Source organism: Teleopsis dalmanni, chromosome 1, assembly GCF_002237135.1.
Source record: "Teleopsis dalmanni isolate 2A chromosome 1, ASM223713v2, whole genome shotgun sequence".
Taxonomy (NCBI): domain Eukaryota; kingdom Metazoa; phylum Arthropoda; class Insecta; order Diptera; family Diopsidae; genus Teleopsis; species Teleopsis dalmanni.
Genome location: NC_051846.1, coordinates 116,241,932 through 116,265,332, shown reverse-complemented (window position 1 = coordinate 116,265,332; position 23,401 = coordinate 116,241,932). Strand labels below are relative to the sequence as shown.

Sequence of the window (23,401 nt, the reverse complement as noted above, 5' to 3'; positions counted from 1 at the left end):
ATCAGAACCGATTTCTTAGCCATAAGCAAGGTGCTTAATTCTCTAGATATAAATTATTCGGAAGAGGTGCTGAATTGTCCAAGCATAACTTATTTGGAAGATGGGCTGTCAATTTCTTTTTTTATAACAACTAGCTGCTATTGAATCATTCAGAATGAGCAGCTTGCCAAATCTTTGCAAAGTTATAAATGCGTACACTACAATACTTGCTGAATGACGTATTGTTGATTGTACATATTTGTAATTGAAACGCATGTTTTCTTCTTTATATCATATCCGTATTCTGGCGTCAGTTTCTATTACATTCAATTTGAACTTATTGAAGAAAATAATTTTGATTCATTGTGGTGCTCCAGTTTTTCTATGCAGTCCAATAGCTGCTTTTTCAATTTGGACAAAGTAGTGAGCCAGTTGTATAAGATTTCACAAACCGTTTGGTGTGTATATTAGCCACATTTTTTTGTCACAATACGTAACTCCTTTAGTTTCTGTAACATCGATTTAATGTTATTTATCATATTTTTTTAAGCTTACAGTCATTTCTTATTTATTAGTGCCAAAACTTCTAATTTCCTGCAGTTTTTATGCCAGAGGTTAGGCAAATTCATGATATTGCATATATTAGTACTTGAACCTTTCACCACAAAGCGTAATTAACGTTCTATAGATCTAAACTGAAATATACAAAGAAAAGAGAAATTCGGATCATGTAAAAGAAGGCATATATCTAATATAAAAATAAATTTATTGTATTATGCGTTTAGGTTATTGATGTCACATTTCTATTACTTTTGTCCCAAAATCTTTGTTCTATAAGATTTGAAATATGAAAATAATACAGAAATCTTTAAGAAATGTTGTTCGCGCAAAAAAATTAACAACTTTAAAGTGATAAGTGAATAAGATTTACAATTCTTGAGTCATGAATGCTAAGTTTGTGATGATGTTAATCTCATTATTATGGGCAACTACGGTTTGTGCAGTTTTATAATAAGCCTAATATTGTAGTTTTATTTTAAAGGTATTTTTATTTTAATAAGTTGAGAATATTCGATTTGCATAAGTTTCATGCTGCAATGCCAATATACAGTGCATTTTCACTATTACAAATTAATTTCATAAAGCATTTTCAATTCCACAGTAGGTGTAAACGTTGTAAACATCATTCTATAAATAATGTTATGTATCATTAGAATTTATTTAAATATTCAAAATGAATACTATACATACCGATTCTTGTATGCAATAATTGTGCATTTAAGAAGTTGATAATATATAAGTTTTTGTATTTCCAAATATAAAAAGTCCTCAAAAATGTGTACATATATTGATGATTCTGTATATGCGCGCTCATTTTTGATATAGATTTTAAGAATACATGCATTCTCAAAAACAATAGTAACAATTTCATAGTAATTATATTCTTACTCAGTTCACAAGATGCTTTCGTTTATAATTAACTCTCATCCGATATATGTGTTACATCGACGCATGCATACATCACCGTTAAAATACTTCGTCTCATTCGTCCCATACACATATGGTAAAATATTTAAACCATTGAATTTAAAATTGAATGCTAAAGTTTGTAACATATGAAAAAAACCTAAGTTAAACTAAAATATAAATCAAACAAACACAAGCACATAATACTAAACTCAAAAAGAACTGAAAACTGAACTCAACATTCGTTAAAGTTGATGGTGTGCGAGTACTTTAAAATAATAACAGAAGTGAAAGAAAAAAACGCAGGGGTTTATTTTTGGGATATTTTTGAAAAAAAATAAACACATATTTTGTTGGCGGTTGATCGTACAGCTATAATGATCGTAGTAGAGACAAAAAATCTTGAGAGTTCGGTATTCGATTAATACGTCTAATAGCGTCTACTGGTAAATGACGGCTGCTAATCGTCGGTTGTTGATCGTCATTTGCTAGCTCGGTTGGTCACTGAAATAGTAATGAAATAGAAAAGTATCGGACGGGGCGCATGTAGTATTTGTATTTTATATACATACATATTTCATATCACACAATATTCTGTACATAAGAACACAATTTTTTGCATATATTAAAATGTGAATTTTGAGTGAGAAACAGTGCAGATAAAGCGGTTAATAATCGTAAATTAATTCAAATATTTCCAGCACGTCAGTTAATTATGATTGTTAAGTGAATAATATTATTATATAGTTTAATTATAGCACTTCAATTTGTATTTTTATTGAGATCAAAGAAGTGCATTCGGAAAGAATTTTAATAACTTGAATATATTACATCCAAATATTTTTCATAGTTTGATTATACCAGCACACTCATCAGAATATGAATATTTCTTAGCACACACCATATATGATAACACATCTCCGTACGTAAGAATATAACTTCATGTTAAATTAAATACTAAAAAATGATTAATTAATAAAATAATATTGATTATTACAAGTAATGTGATGCACAAAACAATAAAAAATACTTTCTTCCTTCCGTAATATGAAACTTATTAACATAAAATAGAAAATAAACTAGCTTATTAAACAGTTTATTGCAGAAAGGAATATTTTTTAAGGTTAAACTATTCTAAAAGTTTTTTTATATAGTCTTAAAAAAATTAGCTCAATTTGTAGTGGGTTTTCAAAAATGAAATGTGAATAAGTTTACAAGAAAAGTTTGCTATCAGTTTTGAATAAAGAAAAACAAATATGTAAATGAATAATATAAATATATATATATATATATATACAGTTATTGTATATATAAAAATTAAACTATACTATTATTCCATGTATGGGGTCGTATATCAAAGAAATATAGTTCTTTCAAAAGTGTTCATTCATTATACAAATTCATTATTAAGATTGTAGTACGAGTGAAAAAATGTAAAATATATAATTATTTTACAAAACAAAAAAATTTACAATTAGTTTTCCGACTATATTTACTTTAGCACCTTTTAATTCTATCCGTTTGGTCCATCGTCATATAATTTTTAATTATTTCGGTTCCTAAAAATGAACAATTTTAATTATACAATATTAAATCTTATAATGTATTATATTGTATCATATTGCTATATTTTTACATTCTCGGATACTTTACTTTTTCAACTCTCAAATCAATCGAGGTAACTTCTAAAAACTATTCTTAGCATTATTTTTGTTTTTAAATATATACAATATGTTATGCTCACTCTTATTCAATATACATACATATAAATGTTTATTTCTTAATAGTGAATTATACATACTCAGATTAGGACGCCCGAATTAAATAGAAAGATGTCTTTATTAATAAGCGATAGTATCCACTTAATGTACATAGGGAATACCAACTTAATTTATAGATCCGTTTTTTTTTAAGGAATAATTGTTTAGTCGATCATATGCATACATATTCATATGTATATGATAAGATTCCTCTTTATATTTTTAGTATAAAATTATATGCTTTAAAATGTTTAAAATCGTGTGATAAGTCACAAAAGATACTTAGTTGCCTACCAATCGGCTAATTTTTAAGTATGTACATGAGTACATATATCGTAAAATCCTAAGCCAATATATTTTTAAAAATAACAGCTATTTTCCGTAGCTATTTCTTGATTTCGTTGTCTTCTAGTTTTGTTATTGAATTTTAAAATATACAGTATAGGAAGGCTAAAGGTTAACTTCTAAATATTAATGGTTTTTACTGAATGTTCAGTCTAACATCAAGTTGGTGTACATAACATTGACTTAGCATATAGTATACCAGTAAATGAAACAGCCGCATATATACATTAATATAGGAACATATGTATACATTTCTCTGTATTTGCAGTTGACTGAAGTACTGATATATTTCTACTATCAAAGTTTTTAACTTTTGTTTTAATTATTCACTACCACACAGCTATTTCCACACACGTATGCAAACGTATGTAGATAGTAATATAAGCCGAAATTGAAATAGAATTTGAATTTTCGGCGCTTATATTGTACTTAAACATTAAAAAAGATTAAAAAATTAAAAAATTAAGAAAAGAACTTTTAATAAACTTTCAAAATTGGCAATCATAGAAGCAACAACCGTCGCAGTATCAAATTTTAATCAAATGGTAAGTTATTTTGAAATACAATTCTATGCTTTATTTTTTTATCTATACAACTATATCTACAAACATATGCTATGAACCATAACTATGCTGTATCATTCAAATCAACTACAATTACATATAAGATCCATATAATTATATAATACAGCAAAGCATGCTTAGCTAGTTAAATATAGACACTGGTACGACGAAACTACAATATTATTGATAGTTTTCGTTATAAACCAAAGACAATATTTCAAAACACTCACTGGGGTGTTTGATTGTTGATTTGAGTCTGAAGTGCATATACGTTATTTCGTTGATCATGCATGGAATACCGATGTACTTTTTTTGGTATAAATGTGATTAGATTTTAAGTAGATGTGCTAATATTAAACCATTTATAAAAAAAATTTGGTCCGTTTTTGTAGTAAGGGAGTTTTTGTAGTTGTATTAGAACTGGTAGTATTCAACTGAAACTAAAATGAAGTTAATGAAAACATTACCGTCCCTTCACATAATTTGTAGGAAAACTCTTTTGAAAATTCACATCGCAGCTTCTATATTTTGTTTTTAGATTTTTTATTTCTTCTCATATACATATGAATGTATATATATTACTGTGTATAAATAATGAGCGTACTCGTGAACTGTATTCGAAAACGTTGGATTGACTATTTTTATAACAGCCAACTCATGCAACGATACGATGTTCATCGTATCTAATACAGTACACTCTGATTCTGTTAGCATCCTTCCTTCTCTTCTTGTTCTGAATTAGTTTTGCTCTACGAGTGTACAGTATAAATTTAAATGAACATCCATATATTTTCTTTAAATACATACATTAGAAACATTGTTTGGTTGTAAGCAAAAATTTATTTCTACCATCTGCATTGACATTTAAATAACATTTTTAACTAAGAGTATCGCAGCGTACAATGTTTGTATTTTATGTATACGTATATTTACATACGTATTTAGTTGCTCGAAGTGGAAGACAAAAGGAAAATACCCCATTAACAAAATGCATGTTAGAGTAGAAATAATAATTAGAAATTAATATATATGTATATATATTTATTCTTTATAGATACATTAATATGTTCAAATTTATTATTTTTACTTATACTATACGAGTAACATAAACAATCTTAAAATCACAATTTTATTGCTGTAGTATACAAATTGGATGTCTTTTATAAGTAAAAAGTTAAATTCTACCACATCTATTAAAGTATACAAGTGTATAGATATGCATAAGTATATCAACTTGTTTGCTTTAATTAAAACATTTGCTTTAAAAGAAATATTAAGAGGATATTTTAAAATCTCTATATGCCTACATTTATTTTGACAGTAAAAGGACATATGTATGTTAATTCGTTAGCACTTGTGCACATCGGATAATAATATTTTTACGGAATAGATTTAATTAGTGAACTAAATGATGATTGTTTATCTCGACAAAGTTGTTCAGTAGCTTAGGTGAATACAATGTTCAGGTGGATTTATATAAAGACTACCATGTTGGCCAAATGAAATCGGTGATCACAGTAGGTTCCATCAAAATCGTGAGTAAATTCATCAAAAATTAGTCAATATATTGATTAAGATTTATGGAATCGAAATAGAGCATTCCAAACGGATCAATAGATTGCATTTGATACAATATACAACCTATTCGGCATCTTGCGAAACAAATAATAGGCAATCCCTGGCGGCGATCTAAAACGTTGATCTGTTGATAAAAAAAAGTTTCGAATCTAAAAAAATACTTAAAACGATATTTAATTCGTATTATAGGATAGCAAAATTTAGCATGTGTCGTTATTGAATTTCTAATATAAGTAGCAAAATAAAGCAACATTTTTTATTTGTAGTGAACGTAAGGTATTATGCTTATTGATACCTATTAAAGTTTTAAAAATTTTAAACAATTATGTTTACGAATATTCTTACTTTAGGATACCAAAACACCCACAAGTTCTTACCATCATCAAAGGGCGCCACGTACTCCTGAAAGTTATTTTAATGTACCGGAATCAATTTTACTTTTAAATATAGTGAAATCAGAAAGAATACAAAGTGCATTTCAATCAAATCGTAAAAATCACGCTAGCGTTTGGGAAATGGTAGCTGAAGTTTTAAATCGCTACAGTGCACGCAAGCGCTCTGCAAAACAATGCTGTAATCGTTACGAAAATTTGAAAAAAATTTATACGCAATTAAAAAAAAATCCAGAGCGACACGTACGTCGGAATTGGCCTTACATGTTTCTGTTTAAAGAAATTGAAGAACAACGTGGCGAATGTTGGGGTTCCAATGGCAAAAGGCTATCACTTATGCAGAAAAATAATAAGGAACTGTCATATTATCGGCGACGGCAGGCAACTGACATAGGCGAGCTTCTTAAACATGAAGCAACAATAGCTGTAGAGCAAAGTCTATTGCATAGTCTGACACATTCAACAGATTCAAATAGTAATAGTAAATTGGATCGTTTTTTACCAAATCATCTTGTTGAAACTCAATTACACGATGTGCCATATAACGAAATGCCTTTACAATTACAACCACCGCAAGTTATGTGTAAAGAAAATGATTTGCATAATGGAGAAAATTCCGTAAGGTTAATTGCTTCATCCTCTGCGCCAATTAGTGGTAATAGCTGTAATAGTGTAACAGAAAATGGCAGCAGTAGGAAAAACAACGCACAACTTGAATATGATAAAGATTGTAATGGTGCATTAAACTTGCAAACGAATGATAATAGCGTTTCGATGAAGTAAGTAAAAATAAATTCCAATTTTAATTCAAAACTAGTCAATGCATTTAAAGTAAATGGTATTTTGCCTTTGACAGATCGGAACCACTTTCAGAAGGAGAATTTAACCCTGATGACATTCAACTTATGCAAACAAATTATAACGGGTTGGTATATATTTATTTGTATTTTTGTTTTGAATTCGTAAAGCTTTTGTATTATATATATATTGATATACATTTGTATGTATATATGTATAAGCAGTACTTGCAAAAAAAGGACACGAAAAAAACTAATAATGTTAAGAATTTAAAAAAATGAACGTCTGTCAGATTGCGCTTCATTTGTATATTTCATTTTTATATTGAATTTTTTCAGTGTTCTGATATCTTTAAATTAAACATAGGATTTGATTTGAGCAATATATTAAGGTTTCATCTTTTTTTTTTTGCTTTATGCAAATAAATTTGAAACTACCGTTTTTTATCAGTTTTTGCTATTCATTTCATATATTTGAACTCATATCTCAGATTTTGACTTCTTACTTATTCTTCTTATTTGGCACTACAATCCAGTGTGAACCTTAGCCTCCCTCACGGTTCAGTACTCAAATCTTTCTTGCATCACCATACACGTTCTCATTTCATTTTGTTCTTGGCCTACCTCTGTGCCTGTTTGTCATCGGCTTTGCCTTGTATATGCTGGTCGGCTTCATCTCCGGTCCCATTTTACTACATGAGCAGCACATTGAAGCTTCTGCGACTTAATATATCTCACTATATTTTCGTTTCTTAGTAGTTCTTCAGTTTCATTATTTGTTCGTCTTTGAATAGTTTCTGCATTAATTTGGATTTGACTTACTATTTTTATTTCGAAAAATTTTAAAGCTCCTTCGTCCGCCCTCGTCATTGTCCATGCTTGGATAGTAATCTTCATTTAATTTAGTCCAAATATTTATAGAAAGGTCTATTTGCTGCCTGTATTCTATTTCTTAAAGTTGCTTACAACCTCAAAATTGTATTCACCAATTGCTATGTGTTCCGTACCGGAACTCTCGTTCCTTCTAGTTAGCTTGAGTTATTTAGTTTCACTTTCATTTATTCTCAGACCAACTTTTTGAGTGCTTTCGTCTACCTTTTTGAAGACATTTGATAGATACCTTTCGCTTTTTGCAATATCGTCTGCATATGCACAGATCTAGTACGACTTTGTTATATTGCCGATATTTTCATGGGAGTAAATGGCCGAGATTTTCATGAGTAAATGGCGCAGTGTAATGTTAATATAAATAGAAGTGTCGAAAGGCTGTTATCATCCTATTTAACTCTGGAGCTTATGGCAAACGGCTCGGAGAGGTGTCTATTGAGAATAACCTTGCCTGAGGAATTCCCAAGGATCATTGCTCATTGCAAACGGCTCTGAGGAATTCTCAAGGATCATTGCGACAAATCGAATAAGTTTTTTCGGGGCGCACGCCCACGCCAGAGCCTTATTATTTTAAGGAGTAAAGAGTAACATCGATCAGCGAAATTGGTCTATATTTGCCGCGCTCAAGTTTGTTGCCTTTCTTATAAACTGGGAAGATTAAACTACTTTTCTATGCTTCTGGCATTTGTTCGCTGTGCATTATTTCACATATCAAGTAGTACAATAAGGTTTCTACCTGGTCAAATCCGTATTTATACAGCTCAGCTGTAATATTGTTCTGGCCTGGCGTTTTCTCAACTCTAACCTATTCACCGAATTTTTTACGTCGCCTAGGCTTGGAGGATCATAAAAAATATTATTATCGTTACCGTTTCATTTATTCTGTTAAAATTTAATGAGTCGGTGAAATGCTCCTTTCATCTCTATTGGTTTGGTTTCTTTCAGTGAGTACTACCCCATTCTTAACCTTGCATGCAAAAGGTCTTGGTTCATATTTGATACCAATAAAATTTATTTGACTATGAGAGCCCTTGTATTGTTTCTCTTTCTTTCCTCATCTATTTGTTTATTTTTTGTCTTGTGAAACTCATATTTTTTCTATCTACAAAGCTTATACACAGTTTTATTTTTCGCGGTAACACAGGGTAGCTGTTCTTGTACCTTTATTTATCATATTCATTCTCGCTGTATTTTTTGTTGCAATTGCTCTCCCACATCCATTATCGAACAGTTCTACATTTCGCATAGCTCTCATCTCTTCAATTGCTTCTTTTGCTGAATCGTGTGTTGCGCTTTCTATTGAGAGGTATTGACTTTTTTTTAAACAAATATGTCTAGGAATTAATATATAATCCTATATAATTGCTATTTAACCCTAAATTCAGTTACAAGTCAAAGATATGATTATTCTTATGGTTTAAGTTCACAAAGATCACAGTTTTAGTAATTAACAAATTAATGTGCCAGTTGGAATTACATTACATGATCTTGCTGTAGTTACTAATAGTGCTATTTTTCGGATATCGTAAAAAACCGAAGTTATGCAATTATTCGATTAATCGTATAGCAAAAAAGTCTCCAGAGTTGACCTATTTTTGTAAATATGTCATTTTATTACATACCGGACGGATTTTGGCAAAAATGACCTCATGATCTCCGATTTGGCTGAAATTTTTTTATGAACTCCTTTTATCAAATAAGAAAAGCCCCCAAATCTCGGGAAAAAATGTTGTAATTTTTCTTCTAGGAGATATGGGCCCATGAGGTTTTGAGAATTGACATTGTAAACACATTTTCAAATGGCTATAGCTTAAGTTCTATAAATGGTAGGAACTTGAAATTTGCTGCATTTTAAAGATAATTAATTGAACTTTTAAGAAATTGTTTAAACAATAAAGATTGTTTATATTTAAGTATTTATATAAACCGTTAAATTTCAAAAAAAAAATTTTTCTCAAAACACGTGCAACAGATACAACTATGAAAATAATAAAATTGGGTGTGATACATATGTTAATTGGTTTTTGCGAAAGGGTCACGACTTACTTTCCAAACGGTACAAAACGTTTGTTTGAACAAACGCAGTAAATTTCAAGTTTCTACCGTTTATAGAACTTGAGATATAGCCATTTGAAAATGTGTCCACAATGCCAGTTCTTAAAACCCCATGCGTCGATATCTCCTCGAAAAAAAGATGACAACATTTTTTCCCGAGAAACGGGTCTTCTTATTTGATAAAAGGAGCTCATAAAAAAAATTTCAACCAAATAGGATATCATGAGGTCATTTTTTTACCAAAATCTGTCCGATTTGTAAAAGAATAATCCAAATCCTGAGTCTTCGAACATTCGGATTTGCGATTATTATACGCAGAATTCTTTAGCAAAAAAGAGAGCATTAAATTTAAAATTCCGTGCATCACACAAATAAACACAAATTTTTTTAGGAATAATAGAATTTGTTGTTGTTTGAGCGATTTTCTGTGTTTGCTATTTTACTCAAAAAATTATATGAGTGTAATGCTGTTGTTTATTTTATTTAGTTTATTTTATATTATTTTAGTTGCTTTGTAGGTAAAAAAAGACTGAGAGAAAATTTGTTTCGTATAGAAACACATTCCTTTTTACATTGTGTTCTTCGCGTGTTCTAGGATTTGATATAATTTCAAACACTTCCCCTTAAATTTAGCTCCCGCATAACAAAGTTTATATGAACTATTTTGTTTTAAAACGTTGACGTCCTTCATACCAATTGCATGCTTTACGGATGGTAAACCTTTCGTAAACACCTCTGCTAACATTTCATCAGTAGGTTGGTACTTCACTTTGATGATGCTCAGCAACAATATCTCGAACAAAATTATGGTAAATGTCGACATGTTTAGTGTGGTTATAAAAAACAGAATTTTTCGTCAACTTATCGGCACCCTGGTTATCGTCATAAATTATTTTAGCGTCTTTTTGTTTCAAAATTGGTTCGATGTCAGATAACGATATGTATTCTATCTCTGTACTATACATTGCAACCGTCCGTTGCTTTCGTGATTCCCAACTTACGGCCCACTGGCCAGTAAAAAAACATATTCAGTGTAGGATCTTTGGTCATCAATTGAAGCGCCTCAATCTGCATCAGCATATGCAATCAGTGGCTGGTTTGATTTTTCATACACCAAACCGTAGTTTTCTGTACCCTTTAGATACCGCAGCACCGTTTTGGCCGCTATCCAATGTTGCTTACCAAAATTTGCATTACATTGACTCAATGCGTTTACATCATGAGCAATGTTTGTACGTGTTGATGTAGATAAATACATTAAACTGCCAATTAAATTTTGATACGACATGTTTTTCATCTTATCTAGCTCACTATCGGATTGTGGAGACATTTCTTTCGATAGTTTCTCGTTTATGTTCATTGGCGTTTTAACTGATTTAGAATTGTGCATGTTAAAACGTTTTAAAATTTCGCTTACATAGTTTTCTTGTGACATGGTGATCTTACCATTACGCACACCTTAATTAATTTCTATGCCCAAGCAATATTTCAGTAACCCTAAATCACTCATTTTGAAAGATATCGCCAAATCCATCTTCAATTTGATTAAGTCATTAGCATTATTTGATGCTATCATTAAGTCGTCATCGTAAACTAAAACAATAACTGTACTTTTTTCACTACATTTTAAGTACATACATAGATTGGCATCTAAAGGCATCATACCTATTTTCTTCAAACATACATCTAGCTTTTTGCACCATTACTTGCCCGACTGTTTCAAATAGTAAATCGATTTCTTCAGCAAACATACTTTATCGCCAGCAATTTGTGTTTTTTCTTGTTTCGGACCGATATCCTGAAGCTCGCCAGGAAATTCCAAATATAGTTCTTCTTCAATATCGCCATTTAAGTAGCTACTAACAAAATCCAAATGATGAATTTGAAACCCAAGTTCAACAGCAATCGCCAATAATAGTCGAATTGACTCTATTCACGCCACGGGTGCGAAAGTTTCGAGGTAATTAATTCCAGGCATCAGTCTAAAACATTTTGCCACAAATCTTGCTTTGTGGCGCTCAACAGATCCATCAGCATTTAATATGGTACGAAACACCCATTTTAGTTCTGTTATCTTTTAATTTTTGGGACGATCTACAACAATCCAAGTGTTGTTTTGTTTTAGAGATAAATATTCATTTCCATTCAAAATGCATGTCGCCTTTTAACACTTCCGCAGCAGTTTTCGGGGCTTCAGTCTGTACTATATTTGCAACATATGTCCGTTGTTCACATTCTGATAGACTGTCTTCAACCTCTACCTCTGATTTTCGGTGTTTCCTTTTGCGTGGTTGGAACATTACTCTCATATTTCAGTGTATATTTATTTGAAATATTATCAGCTTCAGGAATCATTATATATTTGTCTGCATCGCAAGTATTGTATTATTTATTTAATTTGAACGCTTGTATCATCATACAACTCGACAAAAGTTCGATTTTTACGCTCGGTTACATCACTTTTTTGAACGCAAAAGCTTTGGCTTTTTTCCAGTTTTTCTTTCAGCCATTGCCTTAAATTCTTTGAATTTTTCAAAGATTTCATTCTTCTTCTTTAAGAAATATATTTCGCACTATTTTAAATAGTCATCAATAAAGGTAACAAAATATCGATTGCCACCAAATGAATTTACGCGTATTGGTCTGCATACATCACTATGCACAAATTCTAGTAAGTCTTCTGTATGCGAATTCTAACTAATAAATGGTAACTGCGTTTGCATCCTCTTAATGCATATTTCACAAACTGATAACTTATCATCAAGTTTGACATTTACGCCAGAAACCTTTTCATCACAAATCATACGTTTCAAATCGTGCTCGTTAAAATGTCCAAAACATGCATGTAGCTCGGTCAACGTTAATAACTATCATTATAATGTTATTATCACCCGGGCGTTTTACATGCGCTTTATGTTTGTCAAAAATTACTTTAAAACCAGGAACAAATTTAAAAGTAAATTTGTTCTGAGATCAGGAACATACAATACATTTTGCAATGTTGCTAATGAACCATTTTTAACTTTAATGTTAATGTTGCCAACGCCTTCAGTTCTTGGTAAAATTCTATTTGCCAAATTCAGTTGATTGTGGATTTTTGAAACTATTGAATTTTGCTTTTGTAGAACACATGTGCGATGACGCACCAGAATCAACGTATCGTAATATATTGTTTTTACTATTTGTACACATGGTCACCTTTGAACATTGTAGGGTTTCATGTTTTTCGTTCTCCTTTCTATATTTCTTATGCTTGCATTCACTTGCTTTGTGCACTTTTTTACCACATGAGTAACAAGTAATGACATATTTGCATTTTTGTTGCTCTCTTTTATTGCTTTTCTTTGCAAAAAGAGCGTCAATTTCGCCTCGCTTCTAATTCTTGCCTTGAATTCCTCAATAATTTTAATTTTTAATGTTTCCAAGTCCAACAACTTTTCCTGTGTTTCAATTGCAATGCGAAATGTTTTATATTCCTCTGGTATACAATATTCCTAATAATAAAATAACGAGCAAGTCATTTAGAATTTCTAAACCGATATCTTTAAGTTTTTCTGCGATATCAAAAAATTGCTTCAGATGATCTCATATGTCATCGCCACTTTTCATTTTTAGCAAAATTAAAGATTTTAGTAATGTAGCTTTTCTTGCTGGTCCTTTTGACTGGTACACACTTTCCAGTTTGCTCCAAATTTCTTTTTTTTATATGGCTTAATTCGGACGCACTAATCGCCGGAATAAGGTCTGCCTGTGCCTTCGCATCGTTTTTGTTTCATTTGGCCAAATCACCCGATGCTGGTTTTGTGCCAATAACGTCTTTTTTTACCAACAACGCCTTTGCTTGAATTTTCCACGTGCCATAATAACTCGATTTTCACGTTTAGACTCATAACTGTTTTTATTGTGTTGTACGACACAATTAAAAATTTCTCATTCACGACGAACTAATTTCACGACAATTTAATTTCATTCGATTTAAGCTATGTGCAGTGCTAGCGTGTTCGGCCCTTAACCTGTTGGTTTGTAAGGTAAAAAAGACTGAGACAGAATTTATTTCGTATAGTAACACATTCCCTTTTACATTGCGATCTTCACGTGTTGCTAGATTTGATATAATTTCCAAAAATTTTATATAAATATTTTATTTATATTATAATATATTGTTTATATACTATATATTAAAAATAAAAAATTTATATTTCAAATAACTTAAATTTATAATTTATATTAAGGAAATTATATTAATGAATATTTGAAAAATAATATAAAATACATACATATGTAAAAAATTTGATAATATTAATTTTCATGAATTCAAAAACATATTACTTTTATTATTTTATTGGTAATACAAATTTTATGAAAGTTTTCATTTTTCTTTCTTAAAAAAATTAAAACGTTTACATTACATTTTCCTAATATGCGAATTTACATTTTATTTAGATATTTCCATACAATATTATACATATCTTAAGTTTATTTTCTAGAAATTAGGATTCTAAAATTTACCCTTAATTAGTACATTGTACTAACAACAGTAACTACAACAAAAAAATCATTATGTTATTATCTACATATAAGTTAATGATCATTTATTTTAATGATTATTATAACTATTAATCAATTGTATCAAAACAAATATTTCTCACGGTATATTGTTTTGATACAATTTTATCAAAACAAGTTACCGTTGTTTAATTTTTGCAAAACAATATCCCATATTGTTTGAGAGTTATAATTATTGTAAAATTATTTTTAAGTTTATTTAAAAATACGACGTGCAAGTGATAACAATTAGTTAGTAAAAATACTATTAGTATAAAGATTATAAAAAATACTATTTTAATAAATAAATTAATTAATATAAAGATTATAAAAAAATATTATTCTAAGAAATAAATTAATTTCTATATAAATTTGCGCTTACCCGCGTTACTTCAACAGCTCATATATCATAATAAAGCATTTCTGTCTAATAATTATGCATTAAAGGCTATAACTAACCTTTTCTATAACTAATGTTAAAGGTTTTAATTTGTAAATTAGTTTAAATTTCTATCACTAAAAAAATAATGTTTTTATAATGCATAAATGCTGTTAAATTTTTACATATACTTATATATTTTATATTATATTTCACATTTTCATCAATATGATTATTATTGCTTATGATTATTTAATATAAGTTATAAATACTAATATTAGATATTTAAAATGAAAATTTATTATTTAATAATATGTAATAAAATAAAAAAAAACCCAGTAGAAAACGGATCGATCAATCATCAAAGACGTCTTCAAGGTAAGGATATATACATGAAGACCGATCGATCCAAATGTACGACGGTCTTCGAAGACATTTCGAACAAATTAGCTAAATGTCTTTAAAGATATTTAACGTACATATCTCGAAGACTGTCTTGAAGACCATGTCTTGTATAACGGACGCATTCGATTGAACGTAGTGTGATCTTATGTTTTAATGTTATGCTTTAAAATTAAATTAAAAGTAAGTTATATATTATTACAAATTATAAATTTATTCATCATCAGTTGTTGATTGGTTCACCTTTCCATTTGCCCGAAAGTTTCACCTTTTTTACTGGAAAACATTACACACATATAATATAAATTTCTACGTAAAATACCAAAGACACAAAATCGTTCAAACAACAACAAATTCTATTATTCCTAAAAAAATTTGTGTTAATTTGTGTTAATTTGTGTGGCTCACGTTCATTTACATATTGTGCTCTCCCTTTAACTTTTGCTAAAGAATTCTGCGAATAATAATCACAAATCCGAATATTTGAAGACTCTGGGTTTACGAAAAACCCAATTTTTTTTCAATTCCGGATACTTCGTTTACTATCCGATAAGGGCTATGTTATGTAGAGTGTCACGGCCACAGCAAAAATGGCTCTTTCGGGTTTTGACGAAAATGCATGTTACGTCGAGTATTATATCAGTATTGTCAAATTCGTATTTTTACTTGAGGCCATTTATGCAGAGTGTCTCGGGCACGACAAATTACGCTGTTTCGGGCTATGCCGAAAATGCATGCTATGCAGAGTGTCACATCAGTATTACCAATTTTGTATTTTTACTACATCTTGATATTTCTTGGTTGTTCCTAAGTTTAAAAGGAAATTTAGATATGCTCACTTTCAATTTGCTACCAAAAATAACTAGCAAGAAAAAACTCATGGAGTTTGTAATAATCTTAATTTATTATAATGTTATCTTATAATAATTGTTAACAGTACTTACGCGTTTTTTTAAAATCGGAAAGTGTAATAATTATATTATTAGCGATTTATAAAAAAAATTCTGTGCTGCTTACTGCCATTTTTTCTCCAAAACGTATTAGAATTGTAGTAATTTGCTCCTAAAAGGCGCAAATTCTAAAATTTATTACTAAACAACACTGTTTTGACTTAGTGGCGGGGCAAAAATACGCCGGCTCTCATGCCGGAGTTTAAACGGCCGTATTGTTTTTTCTCTCATTCTCAAATTTAAAATTTAGATTGAAAACAACAACTATTGTACTCATGCCGTGCCCGAGACAGTCTGCATAACATGGCCCTTGGTTGTTCTTAAATTGAAAAGGTAATGTAGATATGCTCACTCTTAATTTACCACCAAAAATAACCAGTAACAAAAAACTTATAGAGGTTACAAAAATTCTAATTTATCATTAGGGGTATTCAGGCAACTGATTAGTTGCTCAGTAGTTGATTACAACAAAAATTTGCACACAAAAATGAAACTAAGCAGAGAATCAACTATTTCGGTGATTCTCAGATTAGTACAAATTTGATTAATAGTGCTGCCAGTCCCAAGTGTCGTAATAATAACTTAAAATGAACTTTTGTATAGAAATTTGTTAGCTATCTCTCTCAGCTGTTTGAATTGTGTGTAAACAATTTTCACTGTTAACGTATGTTTCGCTTTTGCTGTTGATGCGAGTGCTGCCAAGGCATTTACACACAACAAACTAATCAGATTACGCATTTTGGGTCGTTCAAGCAACTGATTAATATCAAAATGCTAAATTTTTTTTATATGAAGTTTTTGAATCAACTAAGCAACTAATCAGTTGCCTGAATACCCTTATTATGTTTTCTTATAATAATTGTTAACAATACTACCAAAATTATACTCCTTTCCTCAAAATCGGAAACTGTACGAATTATATTATGAATGATTTATAAAATAGGCTGTGAGGCTTCCTGACATTTTTTCTTCAAAACCTTTTGAAATTGTAATAATTTGCTTCCAAAAAGCGCAAATTTTGAAATTTATTACTGAACAACACTGCTTTACCTAAGTACCGAGGCACGAATAGCCCGGCTCTCATGCCGAAATTTGAACCGACATATTGTTTTTTCTCTCACTCTAAATTTTATAATTTGCATTGAAAATAAGAACAACAATTTTACTCATGCAATTTTACTGATGATTGATAACATATACTTTTAATCGAATATTCAGTGGAATTGTTAGCATTTATACATTATAAATTGTTATAAGTTTTTACATTGCAAAAACTACATTCTTAAACATTTTTGATATTTAAATATATTTGAATAGTTTATTCCTTGATTAATAATCTTTACTTTTCTTAAGGTCACAAAACTATTATCCACAAAATATTGATCCAAATATTTTACATCCGGATGTCATCGTTGATACAGATAATCTTTCAGATTGCACAAGCGTATCTGTGAAAACGAAACGCAAATTTTCAACTTCAACAGATGGGGATAGTACAAATTATGAATTAATCGAGTATCTTAAAAGACGTGAGAAGCGTGATGAGGAATTATTGAAACGTATGGATGCTCGCGAAGAACGTCTATTGAGCCTGTTTGAAAGGACTGTTATCGCCATAGAAACTTTAGCACAAATAAATTTTAATAAAAATTGAAGTTATTATATGCTACGTAATTAATTGGAACCAAAGAGATTCATAAGTTTTGACAGTTATATATTAAGTAGTTAGCTTGGAACCTTATATAGATAATAAGAAAATAATGCCTGAATGATACTTAAGTTATTTACTAATATATTTTTATCGCTTTACATATAAATTATTTAATAATAAATTTACATTATTTGATATGTATTTAATTATAAATTCTAATGTGCCATTAAACAAACAGATTGTTGTAAAATTATGTCTACACTATTACTTAGTAAGTCTTAGTAAGGAAAATATATTAAACTGCGTTATCATATGCAACACATCTTTTCATAAATCTTAAATTTAAACGCTGATGTCTGTTCAATTATGTGGATATAATGTTAACAAATAAAAATTTTCGTTTCTGGAAGATTCAATTCTGTAGCAAGTATGCCAAGATCTATGTATATTTACAGCAGTACATTTTAAGGGACATTTAAAATCAGTTCTCTGTATAGTTTTGGAAGCCTTTTACACACTTTTACCACAGACAAGTAATAGAACATATTATTATACCAAACAATAAACAACAAAATATGTAAACGATCGTATTAATTGACGAAACAAAAAGTGAATAATGTATCCAAACACTATTGTACAAGCAGCACCTATTCTCAAAACAAACAACGTTTATCATTATACAGCATGAATGCTCCAATAGAACAACTTCTGGTTGCTTAAGAATTACTTTCTATCACTGCCTAAATCAGGAAACATATAACAAGTAAAAAAATTTTAAACAAACTTGTGGTTAATAAATTCATGAAAATACAAAACGAACTACGGAAAATTGAATAAAAAGCGTTTTTGTAGAAATATACACTTAGAGTTTTTCTGCTCTGCGTACAGAAAGTAAATTTTGTTTCAACATATAAAAAATTACTAAATAAATAAATTTTTTAAATCAATTTTATTTTTTATTAGTACTTTTATTTGTTATCTTCATTTTAAGCTAAAAATTATAAAGGATATTTTCACCGCAAATCCAAATCATGCTTCTGTGAATTATGAAAGGAAAAGACCATCTTGCCAACTAGAAAGGATGTTAAATCTATAAAAACATGCAAAGGAAAATGTTAAGGGTACATTGAGACCTAAAATCATAGATCTGTTGAAATAAAAACAATCTTAAAAAGAAAATAGGTCGACGTAATGCTAATATCAGAAACCGAACTTTCTTTCAAATTTTCTTTGAAATTCTGCACTATAAACTTTATCACATATGTGCCCAAATATCAGCCTGAGAATCAACTCCACCCTTTTCTAAAATTGGTAAGCAAGAATATCTTTTTTTAACATTAGATACATTATCAAAGAAAAGCGTAAGATGAGATAACATAACATAGGTGAAAGACGAGATTCCCTGCAGATAAAACAATTTATGTAATTTCGCAAAAGCCCTTCTTATAAAGTACAACAATAGTCGCACGTCCTTATACCTCCAAAAGCTAAGTGCTTCAAGTGATACAAACTACTCCCTCTGGAAAGCCATAGAAAATAATAACAGACACAGACAGACTTACACACAAGACCGACAACTCATGCACAAGAAGCGACATAGAAAAAGCAGAAACATTTGCTTTATATCTAGAACGATAACCAAAATATGTCAGATATTATGAAACAAAGGATAAATATTCTACAAAAGCATTACTAATTAGAACTTCATATTAAAAAAATATTCTAGTAATGAAGTTAGGGTAATTTCTAGTAATAGCGAAATTAAAGATAAAAAAACCTCCATGATACGATTTAATCACAGGCATGACCTTGCAGCAGCTACCATCAATAGGGATTGTGTTTCTCACTGTATAAGTGAGATTATTAAGGTCGTGTTAGTAAATTGATTTATTGCGTGATACATAAACCAGGAAAAAGCCCAGAAGACGTCAAATCACATCACGCAATAAATGCGCCTTTCACCGATTACTCAACAAAACAGATTCATCCCTGACCATCAATTCGCCAAAGACTTGCCAGTCTTTGTATTTGATTGGATATGGCATGAGAGCCATACTGAAAACTGAATCTATCCTTAAATTATTTCATATTTATTAAATCATACCTCTCGGCAAGACACTTTTCATTAAGCATGATAATGAAATTACAGAACTTCATGATATAAGAAGTAGGAGTACCTCAAGATAGCATAATGAGAACAATGCTTTGTCTTTTATATACTGCGGACCATCGCCTTACCGCTCGCCTTACCGGCACATTTGCAGGCGACACAGCTGTTTTATTAGTGGATAGTGATTCAATCCATGCTTTTACCAAACTATAAACCTGACTTAACAATGTTGCCCTCTGGATGAAAAATTGGAGTTTCAACCCAAATTAAACAAAATCTGTCCAGGTAATATTTACTACAAAACGTTCTATCTGTTCGTATATTTTAATAAACAATGACCAATTATCGCAAGCTGTTGAAACCAAATACTTGGGAATACATCTGAATTGGATTGTAAACTAACCTGCAGAACACACATATTCAACAACCGTAAAGCATTGGGTCAAATTGCGAAACTTATTTTTGTTCCTTAGTCGAGTTTTGTTCCTATATGGAGTTATGGCGTCCAATTATGGGGTACTGCAATAAATTCAAACCTAGCAATTATCTTGCAGTTCCAATCGATAATAGTATGCATGGTCACAAATGCACCTTGGTATATAACGAATCAAAGAAGTAATATTTCGAATTATAAAGAACTATATATATGCACCCAAACTCACTGGTTACACATCTGAAGTCCAACTCTTTTATAAAGCTGAGAAGAAAAACTTCGAGAAACGTCTTAGATCATTTTACCTCTGGCCTGCACATATCTTATTTAATTATCTTATTTAATTTATACACTTCCGCATTTTTGTCAAAATTATGTAGCCAAACTTCTACATGGATCGTTTTACCATTATAATAAGGAATAATTTTATCAAAATTTTCTGCCGTTATTCCCATGGTAATTGAATTTTCGTCTTCTCATTTAAACTTTTCACTAAGCAGATATAGTAATGCATCAATATTGCTCTAACCTGGCATTTTTATTGCGTTCTCCTTGTTGGTTTCTGATTTTATGTACTCGTTATATATGAGGCGTTTTCGTTTGTAAGCATGTCACAAAAGAACAAATAAAATAAGCGCTTCTTTCAATGGCAACTCTGGAAAAACTGGAAATTTTGTTTGTATTTGCAAAACACATAATAAAATTTAAAGGGAAAATTAACAAAATGAATAATTCTTTGCAATTATTGGTAAGAAAATTTCATTTTTTAAATGATTGTGAATAAAATTTGTTTTTTTCAGGCTTTTTCTACGTTAATAGAAAAAAATGGTTAACTAAAAAGAATTGAGTATGAAAATAGAGTGAAAGAAGTTCTTGACATATTTGATAGTGCATGTTCGTCTGAATCGGATTCAGAACCGAAGCAACATGAAAAATGTTCCAGTTTTGAATCTATTATACTATTGAAACTATGAGTGCTCAGAACTTTAAACAGCATTTCCGACTACAACGAGAAACGATAGAAGTCATTATAAGTACGAAGGTTGTAAACTAAAGTTTCTTAAATAATTATACCATATTTATTTCAGCACTGTTTTCACAATCTGAGTACTTTCCAAAACAATTTAGTGGTGGAAGACAACGCGTGGGATGCAGAAATCAATATATGTACATCTGGTATGTAAGTAATACAGTTACTTACAGACAGCTGGCAAATCTTTTTGGTGTTGCAATATCACTGGCTTGGGGTACAGTCCGGCATGTAACAGGTTTCTTCATATCAATAAGCCATGAATATATTATGTGGCCAGGAGGATCAATTGCAGCCGATGTTATGAAGAAGTTCGAAGAAAAGCATGAAATACCAGGTATAATAGGAGCAATACACTGCACGCATATTCCAATTAAAAGACCAACATGTCATGGTGAAGATTTTTTCAATCGCAAACAATACTATTCCATTGTTTTGCAGGCTGTTGTAGATACAGACAAAAAATTTTTGAATATTAGTTGTGGTGAACATGGATCCTTGCACGACTTTACAGTTTTGAGAAGATCTGATATATACCGACGTGCACAGTTAAATCAGAGTGAACTATTTCCAAACTCATCACTTATTATTGGAGATACTGGAAACTTAGATGAAAACCAAAAAAAATTTAACGAAAAGCATTCCTCTATACGAATGATAGTAGAAAATAATTTTGGTGTACTAAAAAGTCGCTTTCGCAGACTATCAAAGTTTACAGAACAAAGTAATTTGGTTGCAATCACGAACATCGTAGCCAGTGTATATGTTCTGCACAACATTTGTATAAGTAAGGATGATTTTTGCGAAAACAATGACGAACACAATAGTGTGGAAGAAACGGCAGATCAACCAGAATGTTTTGATACTTCAGAGTTGGATGACTCAATTGATTAAAGACAAAACCTATTTAATTACTTGCCAAGAGAAAATATTATTTAGATTTAAAACTAAATAATGAAAATAAAGTACAAACAACAAAATATAGAAAGAAATTGTGTTTATTGAAATTATAAAAAAAAACAAATAAATAAACTAAATAAAATAATAAACTAAACTAATTATGGATTTAATGACTTCACAACGGCCTCCAACAGTGACAATTTTTTGCGCTCCATTTCTTGATCAACCGCCCAATATCCGTCCACTGGATATTGGATATTATTAACAATTTTGTTGTCTTAGTTTCTGTTTCTCTTCCATTTCAATTTTTTTCAATTTAAGCTTCTCCTCATAGTACATGTCGCGAGCGGAGTGCTTGCGTACTTTTTCTGTTGACAAACGAGAAGTTGAAGATGGTGGTGGAGTTGAAGTCATTGATCCGATTCCACTTGGCGCTGGTTTATTGTTGTCTATTGTCACTTTATATGCTTTCATTAAAGTCCGCATTTTTCCTTCTAGACACAGCGCCGTTCTTTCTTTATCCTGAAATAAAAGAAAAAGTAGATAATAATACTGTAATGAACCTTTTCTGGCGGTTCGTTTAGAGCTGGGATAGCTCAGCCTTGTCCAAGGTCCTCACAAGAAATTTGTTTTGTTGCAACCCTGAATTCTGAAGGACTGAATTGAAGGCAAACTAAATCGATCTATACAGCTGAACCCCTCTCGATACGCGACACGATATAATACAAGCACACATGACTGTTAAAGCTACGTGTGATGTATTACAGGTCGTAGACAACACGCCCTTCCCTGTACACTGTTAAAGCGTCCAGGGGTCAGAGACGTTGGGTTACTGTTAAAGCAACCTATCGCTTCCTACACTATGGTATAGACACACGTGACTGTTCAAGCTACGTGTGTTACACCTCGTGCAGCCTAGGTTCAGTAACTGCTGAAGCCCTGAATCTCGCTTACCTTTTCAACCCTTAACTCAATCCTTCAACCCTATTTGCGATAGCTACCTACAAATTTACCTTTAACCACTCGTCGCCTTTACATATAAAATATTTCCAATCAACAAAATTATACTCAATGTATTTAATTTTATACAATTTGTAAATATATATTTATTATTTTTCTTTTAGTATTGACATTAGCTATTTAAAAAAAAATTTATTTTCCAAACACATATATCGCT

At 30.5% G+C, this 23,401-nt stretch overlaps 3 protein-coding genes across 6 annotated transcripts in view; 2 read left to right on the top strand and 1 right to left on the bottom strand.

Moving 5' to 3' along the window:
* The window catches only part of LOC119667770 (cdc42 homolog), a 324,819-nt gene that overhangs the window by 250,200 nt on the left and 51,218 nt on the right, over positions 1-23,401 (bottom strand). The window lies entirely within an intron of this gene.
* On the top strand, positions 1,733-17,902 carry LOC119667768. 4 transcript variants are annotated; one of them, XM_038077079.1, is made up of 5 exons: positions 1,733-2,368; positions 3,892-4,096; positions 6,043-6,863; positions 6,917-7,009; positions 17,454-17,902. In XM_038077079.1, exons 2-5 carry the CDS (start codon positions 4,094-4,096, stop codon positions 17,752-17,754), a joined length of 1,218 nt encoding a protein of 405 aa, XP_037933007.1. In that variant the 5' UTR covers positions 1,733-2,368; positions 3,892-4,093; the 3' UTR covers positions 17,755-17,902. The 4 variants fall into 4 exon arrangements, with proteins under 4 accessions (XP_037933007.1, XP_037933006.1, XP_037933004.1 ...); XM_038077078.1 differs by lacking the exon at positions 1,733-2,368 and having other exon boundaries at positions 3,636-4,096; XM_038077076.1 differs by lacking the exons at positions 1,733-2,368; positions 3,892-4,096 and adding an exon at positions 5,425-5,649.
* LOC119665659 (putative nuclease HARBI1) lies at positions 21,595-22,218 on the top strand. The gene has a single exon (XM_038074887.1). The coding sequence runs from the start codon at positions 21,595-21,597 to the stop codon at positions 22,216-22,218; it is 624 nt and encodes a 207-aa protein (XP_037930815.1).

Bases quoted from the DNA above. Each gene is read 5' to 3' on its own strand.
- LOC119667768 (XM_038077076.1), top strand. From the start codon at position 5,614: ATGAAATCGGTGATCACAGTAGGTTCCATCAAAATC. The intron at 6,864-6,916 runs GTAAGTAAAAAT...ATGCATTTAAAG, and splicing joins GATAATAGCGTTTCGATGAA to TAAATGGTATTTTGCCTTTG. The intron at 7,010-17,453 runs GTTGGTATATAT...ACTTTTCTTAAG, and splicing joins ATGCAAACAAATTATAACGG to GTCACAAAACTATTATCCAC.
- LOC119665659 (XM_038074887.1), top strand. From the start codon at position 21,595: ATGTGGCCAGGAGGATCAATTGCAGCCGATGTTATGAAGAAGTTCGAA.